Raw genomic sequence first — 15,672 nt, forward strand, 5'->3', positions numbered from 1 at the left:
CAATCCAAATATATAGAAGGGGCCATTTGAGTTCCAATCATTGAGGAACTCATTTTATTCCTTTATGAGATGGGAAGAAAAATATACACCAGAACATGTGAAGCATTTCAGAATCAGGTAAGGTGTCTCAGCTCACAAAAGGATAGAAAAAGCACCGCAGAGACAGGGACAGAGAGAGAATCAGAGCTACCCACAGTGATACCTGGCTTCTCCTGAAATTGTTCCACAGGTTCTGATTCCGGAACCCCAACCAACACCACATCCTCCTGCTTCTCCTCCTCTACGGGTTTGAACTGAATTTTTTGAGAGCCACGTTTAGCTGAAGAAATTGTGCACATGTTAAGGATATACGAAACATTGTATATAGAAAAAGAAGTTGCTAAATGTCAGTATAGATACAACTGCTTTGTTGATTTCTTCAATTTGATTTTCAACTGGCTTTAGTTAAAAGTAATTAACTCCAAATTTGAAATGGTCCTTAGAATGTACAGTTGTTAGCTATATTAGAAGAAGCATTGTTAAGTGTTTAAGGAAAATTTAAAAACCACTTTTATGAACATTTTAGAATTGTTTGTCCACATATTATGCCACTAACAAGGAAATCATTTCATGAGCCATTCATGTCACATAACAACAGAAGAAACATTGAGTCAAATAGGAGATCATGGTTATTTCCTCATGATCCCCTGAACGTGGAAAAGAACAAAGTTGCAGCAACTCCTAAGCAGTCAGGGTAAGGTAAAAATCAGATGTTAGTTACTGAGTTCCACATGTTTCCTCTGAACATTACATAATGAATTTCTGAACCCAATACCCATTTTATAAATCAACTGGTACACATTTAGGAGAGATATAACTCTGAAATCCAATTCAGTAAAATATGTAAACAACCAACTTATTAAGACTGGAACTTACAGCAAAGTGGAGAAAGTTTATGGTACTCACCACCATCAAGGCTTCTAGAAGCACGTTTACTTGCAGTCCGTTCAAACTGTGGTGCAGGTCTATCTATCAGAGCACTAGCTTGCCTGGTCTGAGCTTGCGTCCGACCACTGTAGCGAAATTTAGATCCCAGCACCAAGAATCTACTCTTGGGAAGTGCTTCGGTTGATGTTAGTCTAAAAGGTACATGCATATTCCAATGTTATTAATTTCCAACCAAGGAAATGATTCCAACTCAAAAAAATGGCAGCTACTCAATAGTGAGCACTACCTTAATTGTGGCCTTAAATGCTTTATTGACCTATGAGTACTATTCACATCCATCAGCAGGAACCCCAAGGCACAAGCTGTCTGTGAGGCTGTGAGGTAACAAATGACCAGAATTCACTCTATTCTTTAAAGATAAATATGGATCTGAACAAGATGTTCCTCATTCATTCAGGATACTATCCAATATCACACTGTGACAAATTACTAGCTTTGCTATGGTGCAATAGTGCTATGCCAAGCCTTAAACTAACCCCATGATGAAGGGCCTGACTAAATGGAATTTAGCTTTGTTTTTCTATCCCATGCAGTCCTATTCACACAATGCCACAACTGCTGAAAACTAGACTGTGCCTCAATAATTCCATCCAGGGTCATAAGGAGAGAGGATTTAACCATTTCTGATTTGGTGGCTAGACCCAGGATATCAGAGATTATGTACTTTTCTTGATTCAGCAAAAAGACTGGCTTTCATTTATCCTTGTATTCTATCAAACTGTGGACAATGCTATTTAAAAAATAAGAGCAACATACAGGCAGGAGATCCAGATGATCTTTCTCCAAATATATTCCCTGCAATGAATCCCGAACATAAACTGAAGCTTAAAATTTTGTTCGAGGAGAGAAAAAGTAACCAGCTTTGTCAGACTGGCTGTATTGATTTTACTTGGAATTCTGTGTGATTGTTGCATTTTTTTGTTTTCTTAAATTTCTGTTTTCCAATTTTTAAAAAATATTTAGAGATTTGGCTTCACTGATTTAATGAGGAAATTTCTCATGAAAGCCTTCCTTACATGTGAGACTGCACAGGAGTACAGCTTTCCCTTATAAGATATGCACAAGTTATATTACATTCTAGAATTCTGGGCTTTGGGCAAGAAATTTTAAAGTATCTCCCTTTCCAGTTTTTCTATGCTTAGCTGAAAGGAGAAGTGTTTGGTAGAAGGACTAAGAACTCTTACTTGGGCAGATCAAATTGTATAGGAGACCAGGCCTGATTGGCAAAACCCTTATTTGGAGAAACTTTGGAAACAGGGGCTACTTCCAGGCTTGTAAACATTACACATTCTGAAGTAATGGAATATCATATTAACACAATTCATTCTTATTATGACAAAGGTTGACACTCTATGTTTAGTTACTCATTTATGAATATAGACAATGCCTGAACAATTTTAGGCAGCTCAGAACTTTTTGTGTTCCCTCCCCTCAGCTCTTTGACTTTTTCCCACTTTTATCCCACCAACCCCCATTCAGCCTGAAACAACTGCTTTTTGTTCCATTTTAGTAACAAAAAAGTTCCATATTGTTTTACAAATAGACAAAAAAATTGGAATACAAGTAGTCCTTGCTTAACTATGCTAACTAGGACTGGAAACTCCATCATTAAGCCAAGCAGACAGAAGCCAAAAAACCATGTGACTGCACTTAGTAACAGCAGTCCAGTTGCCATTGTTAAGCAAGGACTGCACAGCTCATTAAGGGAGAACTTCACGTGACCGCAGCTTACAACTTCCTGCCATGCATTGACTTTGCTTGTCGTAAGCCAGCAGGGAAGGTCACAAATCGCAATCACTTGACCAGGGAATTTTTAAAAATAATTATTGTATTTATATAATTGTTTTTATTTGATTGTTGTATGCCACTCAGAGTAACTTCTTGTGAGATGGATGGCTATACAAATTCAATAAATAAATAAATAAATAAATCACAGTCGCACGACTGTGGGGACAATGCAGTGGCCATAAGTATGAAGACCAGTCGTAACTACTATTTGTTCAGCACTGTGGTAAGTTCAAACAGTCACTGAACAAGTGGTCGTTAAGCCAGGACCACCTGTATTTGTGTATTGGTTAGGACAAGGACTACCGATACTGCTCTTCCATGCTTGGGATGAGTAGTGTATAGAATGTTTTGTACATCCCTTGTGAGGACAACAGAAGAGTCTTTGCTAACTATGTTGACCTACTTTCAGAGACAAATACTGGGAAATCAAAGCAACCTGCAACCAATAGCCACTGGCCAATTAGGACTCTGAAGGTCTGAAGTAAGAGACCACACTTGATCTCATCCAACTCAGATCAGAAGTAGATTTAGCAGAAGTATACCTATAAACACCATTTCTAAATTAGCCTGCAATAAAAAATATAAATACAAACCTGAAAAATGTGTGATGCTCAACACAGACTTTCCATAATTTCTTAGCTGCCCGATAACTAGGAAGTTTGAATCCAATAGTACTTTCATATTGTTCATGCTATAGAAAATAATGTAAGAGTAAGTTCGATTAGCACAGAAGATATACACTGGATTAAACTTGTATTAAAATTTAAAAATATTTTGATTGAATTTTTAAACCAATAAAAAAAATAACAATTAAGAACAAAGCCAGTAAACTTAATTTCATTTAAGCTATTATTGACAAAGCTAACCAATCTTCATCATCATCTAAACAAAGGAAAGTAAAAAACAATGGGAAATTGAGGGGAAAAAACCCTGAAAAAATAAAATAGGGAAGAAAAAGACCAGTCACCTTCTCTCAGTTCAACTCACCTCATACAATGGTTATGGGGGAAATAGGAGGAGGGAGCATTATGCACACTGCCTTGAGTTGCACAAAATAAAGGTGGGACAGAAATCAATTAAATAAAAATATAGAAAATAAAGTAAACCCTAAAAAACATTTTTAAAAACTTTCTATTGTGTGGCTGTGTTGAAGTTATATTGGCTTCATTGCATGAAGTAACCATTGTTATAGGAAAATGAATGCTTCATTCTTACCATTTAGCAAATCAAATAGCTTTTGCAAAGGTACCCCCTTCGCTACGATTAAAATAGATACAACCCTATTTGAAATTGTTAAAAAATACAATTCTTAAAAAGCATTTTCCCACAGCAGGAAAATGCAATATGATCTTACATTAAAATCACAGCATGGTTTGGTCCAATTTTAATAAAACGAGATAACTGACACATTTCTTAAATGTTGACAACAAATGCAGATTCAGTGGTAAAATACGCTATTATGAATGTATATGTATATCATAAACATATATATCTAAACCTAAAATGAATATTTACTCTTCAAAACTAGCAACTTCATGTCCATATTACAGCAAGAACTCTGAATTCATCCAAGACAAGTTCATTTGATACAGACTGATGTATGTCTAACATGAAATGCAACTCAGCATAGCAGGTGCTTCTAATCAATAGCCAGAAAGCCACATTTCAAACTATTTGCACTATTCAACCCAAGCTCAAGGACAGTTTCTCATAAAAAGCCTCAAAGGAATTACAGTGGGGCAAAAAAGTATTTAGTCAGCCACCAGTTGTGCAAGTTCTCCCACTTAAAAAGATGAGAGAGGCTTGTAATTTTCATCATAGGTATACCTCAACTATGAGAGACAAAATGGGGAAAAAAAATCCAGAAAATCACATCGTCTGATTTTTAAAGAATTTATTTGCAAATCATGGTGGAAAATAAGTATTTGGTCACCTACAAACAAGCAAGATGTCTGGCTCTCACAGACCTGTAACTACTTCTTTAAGAGGCTCCTCTGTCCTCCACTCGTTACCTGTAGTCATGGCACCTGTTTGACCATGTTATCAGTATAAAAGACACCTGTCCACAACCTCAAACAGTCACACTCCAAACTCTACTATGGGCAAGACCAAAGAGCTGTTGAAGGACACCAGAAACAAAATTGTAGACCTGCACCAGGCTGGGAAGACTGAATCTGCAATAGGCAAGCAGCTTGGTGTGAAGATATCAACTGTGGGAGCAATAATTAGAAAATGGAAGACATACAAGACCACTGATAATCTCCCTTGATCTGGGGCTCCATGCAAGATCTCACCCTGTGGGGTCAAAATGATCACAAGAAAGGTGAGCAAAAATCCCAGAACCACATGGGGGGACCTAGTGAATGACCTGCAGAGAGCTGGGACCAAAGTAACAAAGGCTACCATCAGCAACACACTATGCCGCCAGGGACTCAAATCCTGTAGTGCCAGATGTGTCCCCCTGCTTAAGCCAGTACATGTCCAGGCCTGTCTGAAGTTTGCTAGAGAGCATTTGGATGATCCAGAAGAGGATTGGGAGAATGTCATATGGTCAGATGAAACCAAAGTAGAACGTTTTGGTCTAAACTCAACTCGTCGTGTTTGGAGGAGAGAGAGAATGCTGAGTTGCATCCAAAGAACACCATACCTACTGTGAAGCATGGGGGTGGAAACATCATGCTTTGGGGCTGTTTTTCTGCAAAGGGACCAGGACGACTGATCCGTGTAAAGGAAAGAATAAATGGGGCCATGTATCATGAGATTTTGAGTGAACACCTCCTTCCATTAGTAAGGGCATTGAAGATGAAACGTGGCTGGGTCTTTCAGCATGACAATGATCCCAAACACACCGCCCGGGCAACGAAGGAGTGGCTTCGTAAGAAGCATTTCAAGGTCCTGGAATGGCCTAGCCAGTCACCAGATCTCAACCCCATGGAAAACCTTTGGAGGGAGTTGAAAGTCCATGTTGCCCAGCGACAGCCCCAAAACATCACTGCTCTAGAGGAGATCTGCATGGAGGAATGGGCCAAAATACCAGCAACAGTGTGTGAAAACCTTGTGAAGACTTACAGAAAACGTTTGACCTCTGTCATTGCCAACAAAGGATATATAACAAAGTATTGAGATGGACTTTTGATATTGACCAAATACTTATTTTCCACCATGATTTGCAAATAAGTTCTTTAAAAATCAGACAATGTGATTTTCTGGATTTTTCCCCCCATTTTGTCTCTCATAGTTGAGGTATACCTATGATGAAAATTACAGGCCTCTCTCATCTTTTTAAGTGGGAGAACTTGCACAATTGGTGGCTGACTAAATACTTTTTTGCCCCACTGTAAGTAATAACCCACCAAGATATGCATGATTGTGGATAGATCTCTGTTCAGCATCTAGATTAAGTTGCTACTTGAAAAACAGTTTATCCTCAATATTTCTCTAAGATAAGACGACAAATACATTCAATCAGAATGAAAATAATATGACTTCATAGTCTACCTCGCCAGGCCGGATCTTGATAAAAAAGCTGCTGCGCTTGTAAGAAATCTTTAACACTTTGGGCCAAGGAAAACGGTTGATTCTCAATTTATCTTTATAGACAAGAAGACCACTGGAACAGACTCCTAGTGTGATGTCCACACCTTCCAAGTCCTACAAAAAAGAAAGTAAAATATACTATAACAATACTTATATATCCTCCAGGGGAGATGAGCGACATACAAATTTAATAAATAAATAAACATCCTCATTTCAACATTAAAAAAATTAAAATAATTTTTATTGAATTTTTTTAAAAAACAATAATAAAACACAATATAAACTAAACTTGAAAAGAAAAATAAAAAGAGTGCAAAAAAAAAGGAGAAAACGGATAAGAAAATGAAAAAAAAATATTGAAAGAAGTGACTTCTGATCTTCATCACAAGCACAAACATACTTGATGATTCTTCACCCTCTATAAGGTTACATGCAAGTATCTCTTCTTTCCATATGCAAATCCATTAATCATTAACATTTCAGTCCTGATGTCAGCAAAAAGTCCATAAGGGTTCCCAGAATTTTATAGAAACATGTCTTAGTTTAACTTTGGTCAAATAAACCAACTCTGTAGTCCTTCCTTTTGCTTCTAGCAATCTTGATCTTTAATTCATTCAAACATTGCTGTAGGATTTGATCTCTCTTCAATTTTTCTTTTTCCCATCTCAAAAGCTTCTTCAAGGCTTTAGCAAACCTCTTTTGTAAATCCAATAGGTAGTCATTACCCAGGTCATTCTCTTGGCTTGTCATCTCTATTTCCACTTTACCTGTCATCTCTGTTTTATAATCCACAATTTTTAGTTTCCAATATTTCAACAATTTCTTTATATTCTAATATTTCAGCATCAGATGAGGTTTGTTTCAGCTCTTTATCCTGTAGATCTTCCAAGATACGTTTTTTCACATCTGTCATTTCTTCTTTAACATCTTTTGCATATAATCTATCCATAAAAGCACACATCACTGCTGACATTGTAGCTGCTAATTTCTGTGCCCATTCTTCAAACATCTCCTGGAGTATTTCTAATGTCATACCATTTTCTGTCATTTTGTCTCAATGCTGACCAAAGACAAAAGGCAAGCCTAGTGATGATGAACCTATGACACACATGTCAAAGGTGACACGCCACAACGTTTTGGGTGACATGCCAGCATTCATCAACACCCAACAACTTTTCTGTCTTTCTGAGTTACCATAGAAACTGAGTTTGTTTTACTCATATTTCATTTTTGTAATTATTTGATATTTCTTTAATATAATACACAGCACTGCACATGATTGGACTGTATTTATTTAAATAAATGAATATTTAAAGAATTGTTTCTCTTTTGTTCAGGGGGGTGACACACCTGCAAAGTTTGCCATCACTGGGCAAGCCTGTCTTTTTCTTTTCTTTTTCTTTTATGCCTGGAATATTGTGTCCAATTTCTAAAACCATAACTTCTGTTATGACTAAACAATTTAGTTACCACAAAGAGGCTGTTTATTTGTATAATTATTTCCAAAATCTTATAGCAAAAGTCCTAAAAATCCAAATTCATCTGGTCCCTTAATTCGTTTATAACTTTTTTGGATTGAAGTCTTATTTAGCTTTTTGCCATTTATTTCAAATTCTTTAAATTCTTAAGATTATAGTCATTTTTTCTTTTATTCTGGAATGAAGGTAAACTCACCAGGTGGCTCTGCAAACTTGTCCTTTTGAAGATCTCTAATATTCTTAAGATAGTTAAATAGGTCATTTCCAAAAATGATTAGACAGTGAGGTTAGCGAACCCAGTATCCTTTAAAAGGCTCTGCTGAGGTTGAGAGCGTGATGGCTTCCCTTCGTCTCCTGGTGCTCAAACCCATGGGAATCTGCTTTCCTCCTTGTGAGGAACAGCTGTCTAGAGCACAAGTGGGCAATCTCCCATCCTTTCCTTATCCAGAGGAAGTTCTGTGGGACCGGTCTATTTGCCTGTCCTTTGGTCATGGCCCATCATCTCCACTTGTTTGGAGACATACTAATTCATCATTCCTCACCGGAAGTCTCCTCAACATTAAAAATGCTTGACCCTACCCATGGCCTCTACACTAGTTGCTTTTAATTTTCTCTGTATGCTGTTCTCTTGACAAAATTCCTGACCTGGGCAATATGCTCTCTTCAGATAGTTTTCCATTAAATATTCCATATTTTTATTATATTTGTCTTGATCCAACAGGATAAATGCAGTCCCAGACACAATTGTTTGCATTCATTCAAGCACATTTCCAGAAGAAAAAAAACCTCTCTCTTCATAATTGCCAAGTCATTTTTTCAGTGTTTTCACCAAGGGCAAAATCCATCCTGAAGACTCCTAAATTTAGCCAGGATTTCACTGCTTTAACATGAAACATCATAAGAACAAAACACTCTTATGGAATTGGCTAACTCTATCTCTTCTAGCTAAAAGGCAAGGCTTAGAATTTTGCCATCCAGTGGAGAACCATCTTTCTCTGTCTTAGCTCTGCATTCTTTTTCTTTGGAACACCTGGAAGCACAGATAAGCGGGTGCTGGAATTAGCATGGCTTGGTTATGCGCTGAATTTCAAAGGGAATAAAAAGTTTGAGCACTGGGAAAATCTCCCATGCTCTGGGTCCTATCTATTAAATAGGGCCGTCAGGTGGGACTCAGGAAGTATGTCTTCTGTTACAGCACCTGCTCTTTGGAACACACACACCCCCCACACCCCCCTCCCCAGAATTCATGAAGCACCAACCCTACTAGCAGTTTGTGAATCCTTGAAGACCTGGCCCTTCCCTCAGGCACAGGGTCTGGAAGTTAGGTGAGTCCATCACTGTGGGTTTGTCTTTTTTATTATTGGAACTGGGTTTGCTTTCAGCCACCACTACTTTATTTTACTTTCTTATTTTTCTTACTAGGTATGTTTGTTTGGTTTTAACCCTATGTGCGCCACCCAGAGTTGCAATCATAAGATGGATGTGATATATAAGTAAAACATTATATATAAAAAAGCACAAATATATTCTCTTGCCTTGGCTTGATGAAGATCAACTCCATACATAGACAGCTTTTTAGCATTCTCAAGAAATTCCATATCAGCTTGAGCTGGACTCATAGATCTATTAAAAAAAATAGTGGAAAGGAAAACAAGTAGGCTCCAACATGGCATTTTAGGAGTACTTAGGTGTCTTGGGTCCATTGACCCTAATCACAGTTTAATTAAACCTGTACACAATTGGTTGAGTTCACCCAACATACTAGGTTTGATTAAAACGGAATTTGGTATTTTGTGGTTAGATACATTATGGGAATCCAGCTATTGTCATAGCATGCAATATGAGTCAGGCCTCTATGTGAAGTTTAATAGCTCATCCAAAGACTTAAAAATAAAGGAATCTGAAATCACTTAAAAGGCAAAGTTTCTCAGAGCCATATAAGTAAGTTTTCTCCAGATCTTTATGTTCTGCTTCACAGAAAGTTGCCAAGTTTATCAGAGCATTTCTGTCCTTTTTTAAAAGGGCTATAAATAATATGTTTAAATAACAGGTGGTCCTCACTTAATGTCCACTTCTTCAGAGATTGTTCAAACTTATGACAACACTGAACAAATGGTAGTTATCACCGGACCTCGTACTTACAGCCATTGCAGCGTCCCCGCAGTCACATAATCATGATCAATGGGGAAGCCAGTGGGAAGTCGCAAATCACGGTCACGTGAGGTCCTTGTTTCACAACCCACATGGTCCTTGCTTAACAACGTCAACCAGGACTGCTGGAACTGCCATCACTAAGCAGCACAGTCATGTGGTTTTTCAACTTACAACCACATCACTTAACAAGTTTCCGGTCCCAATTAGCACCATTAAGTGAGGACAACCTGTAGTTCTTTAAGAACTCTGTACATCATCACTTTTAGAATTCGATTTGAAAGTGTTTAAAGTTAACAGGACAACTGTTTTGTTTCTACTTCATACTTTACCAGTATGTATTTTTTAAAAGTATTTACATGAGCAGCACAACAAAACACGGAGAAAAGAACAAATCTAGAATTATAATTAAAAGTTAGTAAAACAACCATTAGCTAAAGGTTCTATAAGACTCACTGCCTTTATGTTAATTTTTCATCCAATGTTATTTCCCAGACATTAAAGTATCAGTGCTGAAAGGAAGTTGTACTACAACTTTCTAATATTTTGTTGTAGTAAATACTCTGATATTACTGGCTAATCAATAATAAAATCTACTTGCTGTAGTAACTAGTTCCTTACAGTGCAACATTTTATGTCATAGGTAATATAGACAATTAAACGACAGAGGCCATAGTATCATCTATGAATTTGCTATAGTCCATTCTTGAGGATATGTCAAAATTAATCTGAAGTGAATTTTATAGTGTAAAGAGTTTTGGGTCGACTTCCTGAATTTAAATTCAAAGTCCTCTTCCTATAATTTACTACTTCCAATAAATCCTTTTGTGTTTGATGTTAGAATCTGTTTCTTTGATCGTAAATTATCTATAGTTCAGATAACGATGAGTTTTAGAAAAAAATATTGCATTTTTCAGATTTAGTTTATATCATAAGACATATCTACTTTCTTGGGTTAATGAATGGCAAGTTTTATGGACCTCTTCATCCCATGCACCGTGATTATAACTACATCACTGTAAAAACACTATTGTCAAACTCAAGAGAAATATGAAGAAAGGAATTGGTATGTCCAATGCATGATTGTCAATAGAGTAACATTTTGAAATTTAACTGTCACATTCTAGAGATTTAAAATTGTAATTCAATAAAAAAAATATAGCTATTGGACAATATGAGTCTTTTGGAAAGAAACAAATGGACTCAGCTAATTGTTGGAGATGTGGTGTTCAAAATGCAACACTGGTTCATATGATATTATCTTTTCAACAATGGCTCGCTTCTGGACAATAATTGTTCTTTGCCCCTATTTATACGAAAGAACGCTGAATATGCCCCTTCCCAACAATAAACTTCAGAAATGTACATTCCACTCTTTTACTCTTTTAATTTAATCAGTTATATTTCTTTTATGGGCAAATTCAGATTGATCAATGGATATTTAATTATAAACTTGTTTAACCTCCTGGCAAGTAAACCAGTTACTATTTCTCATCTTGAATTAATTATTTGAAAAGCCTGTATGATGACATTTTGTGGGTCTTTGGCTTTAGGAATAATCAGAAAACTACTATGTTTACAAGAGTCAGGAGTTTTTTTTTCCTGTATAGTTGGCAAAGATTTGGCATTGATTATTTCTGTAAACTTTTATAATAGTTGGGTCTAAATCATCAATATCTGGAGTTCTGCCATTTTTTCATTTGTTATTTAAACATACTTTGTTTCCTTTTATTTTCTGTATTGAAGTGACCTTTACTAACAAACATCAGCAGAGCAACACAGCAAAAAAGTGGTTTATTTGCCAGAACAATGTACTCTGAATCCTACAGTAAGCGTAGAGGCAGTTATAATGATCAGTTTTGTTGTAACCTGAGTAAAATCAACAATAAATTATTGCTGTATCCATGTTTTAGGGATATCCATATTTCTCTTTATATAGATCACTTTAATTGGATGTACAACACTTGATTGATGACAGATTTAATACTCACTTGTATGTTTTATGCAATTCCGTGACCTTGTCTTCTAGTTCTTTTGTCTGATTTGGGGCCAGCTTAAATTCACTGACGTAATCTGCACCATGTAGATCGATGTCATAGTCTCCTAGTTCAGATTGGATTGTGTAGGAACCTAGCAAAGCTAACGTAGCAAAGGAGCAAGGAAGCCGCCCAGTAATAATATCTTTTCTTAGCTGGAGACACAAATAATACCTGCAAAATAGGGAAACAAAGCATCATACCAGGGAGTTCAAAGATCCAATTACATCAATACACAGCAATGGCTTGAACTACAAAGGCACCTCTTCACTTGCAACTATCTAACTAAAAAATCAATCAGATGGACTAAAAATTATTTCAGTTTTAACAGAAAGCGTCCTAAAACTAAGTATTGTTTGTTTTTGACATAAGCATGATAAAAGATAAGGTAGCTCACTCTGCACTTTATGAAACAAGCACAAGATCAGCATTATGTAGCAGCACATTATTATTTTCTTCTCTGTTATCTGCAGTTGATGAATTGCCAGAATACAAAAATAAAATAATTCTCTCAAGAAAAAAAAAGAAAACAGGACAAATAAGTCATGTATAATGAGGCCAAGTGCACTATTAAGCCAACACTGTATCTGTCTTCCAAAGGCCGACAGGCTCATTAAACTGTTTATGTATTCCCCTATGATTGTGTCCAGCTTACACCCTTTTCTGCTGGTTGAGGAGCACCAATTAAGATTTCTCTTATATATGCATTACCCAAAAACAAGTATTTCAAATTATATGTGTGTTATTTCTGGTACTAGTAAACACTTGAAATGCATTTTCTATTAGTTTAAGGATATCACAAACCTTGTTATATCCTCTGTTAACTGTGCTGGGTCTGGAGGATAAAACTTGACATTAAAAGTGAAAATCCATGGACCTCCTGAAATTAAAGAGAGAGATTTGTTAATTTTTGACAGTCTGTAAGTTGTTAAATTACCATTCTTATTATCAGCTGACTGAAGAGCTAAGAGACTCTGAAACTGAAAGATATCTGGAAACCGCAAGATCTCCACCCCTCCATTACAGAATTCATTTTCATCAGTTTTGCTACAATCATTCAATCAGAAGATATAGAAATAACACACTGTAAACATATCACATTACAGGCAAAGTCTTCCATTCTGTTATAGGCCAATAATAAATTAGAACAAGACTCAAAACCTAGAATCTCTCTGCTCTTAAAAAACTTATCTTAATCCTCTGAAGTAATATCACAACTTCAATTGCTAAAAGTTGAACAAAATCACTTGAGGGAATAACTGATCCCAAGCAAGTGAGGTTCCAACCAGGACTATCTATTATAGACCACTGCCTAGTGCTACAACATTTAGCTAATATATAAAATTATTCTGATCTGACTATATATGCAACCTTTACTGATTTTAAAGCAATATTCAGCAACATCTCTAGGATGAGATTCTGGGGCTTTTTGATGAGATCTTATATAGATAAACAACTCTTGTTGCTAATTAATAAGTTATATTAAAATGGCTTCAGGGTAATATGTAAAAAGGGAAGTGATCTTTCTGATTTCATCCAGACATCCAAGGGGTGAAACAAGGATATATTTTAGTCCCACTGCTTTTTAATATAACTCTATGATTAAAACTCTTCAAAGAGTCAACACCCATGCAACCCAAACTAATATCCACTTCCTGATCCTTCTTTGTGCAGATCTTGTCTTAGGCAGGTATGAAGTGGGCTCTAAGAATCCTGGCACCCTACTGTAAAGAGGAACAACTGGTCATTATTATGATTAATCCAAACTTTTAGTTTTCTCCAATAAAATGCAAAGGCAAAAAGCTGGCCGTGATTTGTTAGGCACAGTGAGAATGAGTACTGACAGCAATCCAGCTTTGCATGTGCAAACCATGGACTGGTGCACATAAAGCCAGAGTTCTTATCGATCATGCTCTAGGCTATTCCTAAACCATGTTCTTTCCGCTTTCCTTGGACAAGCTGACAGCTGACTCATCCAGGCAGAATGAGAGCAAGTTCTGACAGGGCTCCTGCTTTGTGTGTGCAAGCCACCACCCCCAAATTGTGACACCACCCCCCATCAAATTTGCTCACAACCTCTTGGGATTGTAACCTGCAGCTTGAGAATATCTGGCCTATTCAGTTTAAGGGAAAAAAGCACCACCATTTGGCAGCCTGAGATAAGAAGTCACTTCACTACACCAGGTCAGATACTTAGCTTCTTAAGCTTTCTAACATCCCACTTTGATCTATCCTCTCACTATGACAGCCAACAATTTCTCCTGAAACAAACCAAAAAAAACCTTATAGTTGAAAGCCAGACAGAAGTCATGCAACTTCCTCTTGTTCCAAATAACACAGGTGTAAAAAGAGAAAAGAGAAAAGATTTAATTGAACACCCTATTATTAGCTTGGTGTGCACAAGGCACTCTGTAATAACTCATGGTTTACAAACCATAATAGTTGCATTCACACAATAAGCTAAGCCTGTTAGTAAACAAACCCTGTTCAGGCTTATTGTGATGGGTGAACCCAGCAACGAAGTCATAAACACATTGTGAGCTCATGGTTTATTATAGCAGCAAACTAATTAAAGGAGATGTAATCTCCTAATTTATTTAAATATTGAATTATACACCTTTTATTTATCATTATCAAATCAGAAATGAATGAATGAATGATGGAAGCAGCAATGGTAAAAATAGATTAAATCCAGGCTCTAGTGGATCTTTAACTACAAGTATGAATTGGATAACTTTATCCTTCAATTATTTTTAAAAAGTTTTTTATTCCAGCACAATGATGCTGTTATATTCCTACACAATGCACATACTTGGACAGAAGAATCAGTTTTAAGAAGTAAGCTACTGTACTTGATAAACTACAAAACAGATCTTATTGATATATTTGCTGATTCTTTTCATCACTTTTTGGTGAACTCCATGAATGGTCCACAGGTATTCCATTTTGATCCTTTTTAACAGCTACTCAAACAGATATCAGTTTTCTTTTTGTTTATACACATCATTTAAAAAAGTCTTAACCCACTTACCATGGACCTGTTTTTTGATCTCTTTGGCAGCATCTAACCATACCTACAAGAAAATAGTAAATATCATTTGAAGGGTTAACAAATAAAATAATGTGAAAATGCATTATCGCTGCATTAATACAACACAAAGCTAGCACACTATTAATATAACATTACATATATATATTACTAAAATATTAACCATAGCCAAGCTATTGACATGACACCTGATAAACAGAAAGTATCTTAAATTTTCTTCTAATAATAAAAATAAAGTGAAAAATAACACCAAAGTTTCGTACTTGTTTCAATTATTTCATAAACAAGAAATCCAACATGTGCCAACATGAAGATATAATTGTCCACTTAGATTCAATACTGATTGCATATCTTTAGCTGCAATAAAAGCAATCAAACACTTCCAGAAACTGGTGATCAGTTACATACATCTCTGTGAAGGAATTTTGGCCCATTCCTTCATGGTGAACTGCTTGAACTCAGTAACATCTGTGTTTCTTCTATATGAATTGCTTGTTTCAGACCCTGTCAAAACATTCATATGGGGTTTAGACCTGGAGTTTGAGTTGCCATTCCAGAACACTGAATTTCTTCTTCTGTATCCATTTACTTGTAGAATTGCTTATATGTTTGGGATCGTTGTCTTGCACTATCCAGCTACAACTCT

General features: G+C 36.3%; 1 protein-coding gene across 23 annotated transcripts in view; it reads right to left on the bottom strand.

The window, feature by feature from the left end:
- EPB41 (erythrocyte membrane protein band 4.1) overlaps positions 1-15,672 on the bottom strand; it is a 78,757-nt gene that overhangs the window by 37,123 nt on the left and 25,962 nt on the right. For 12 of the 23 annotated variants that reach the window (XM_088140078.1, XM_088140074.1, XM_088140081.1 and 9 more), the window contains 8 exons: positions 15,009-15,051; positions 12,782-12,857; positions 11,933-12,151; positions 9,326-9,413; positions 6,274-6,426; positions 3,369-3,466; positions 946-1,118; positions 203-319 (listed from right to left, as the gene is read on the bottom strand). In XM_088140078.1, coding sequence (XP_087996204.1) covers positions 203-319; positions 946-1,118; positions 3,369-3,466; positions 6,274-6,426; positions 9,326-9,413; positions 11,933-12,151; positions 12,782-12,857; positions 15,009-15,051 — 967 coding nt within the window. The remainder of the gene's footprint in view (positions 1-202; positions 320-945; positions 1,119-3,368; positions 3,467-6,273; positions 6,427-9,325; positions 9,414-11,932; positions 12,152-12,781; positions 12,858-15,008; positions 15,052-15,672) is intronic. The other 11 variants (XM_088140086.1, XM_088140083.1, XM_088140084.1 and 8 more) reach the window with 1 other exon arrangement.

This window comes from Python bivittatus, unplaced genomic scaffold (assembly GCF_059951505.1).
Source record: "Python bivittatus isolate LINGU-HERP-01145 unplaced genomic scaffold, Pbiv_v1 ctg000310_np1212, whole genome shotgun sequence".
NCBI classification, from domain to species: domain Eukaryota; kingdom Metazoa; phylum Chordata; class Lepidosauria; order Squamata; family Pythonidae; genus Python; species Python bivittatus.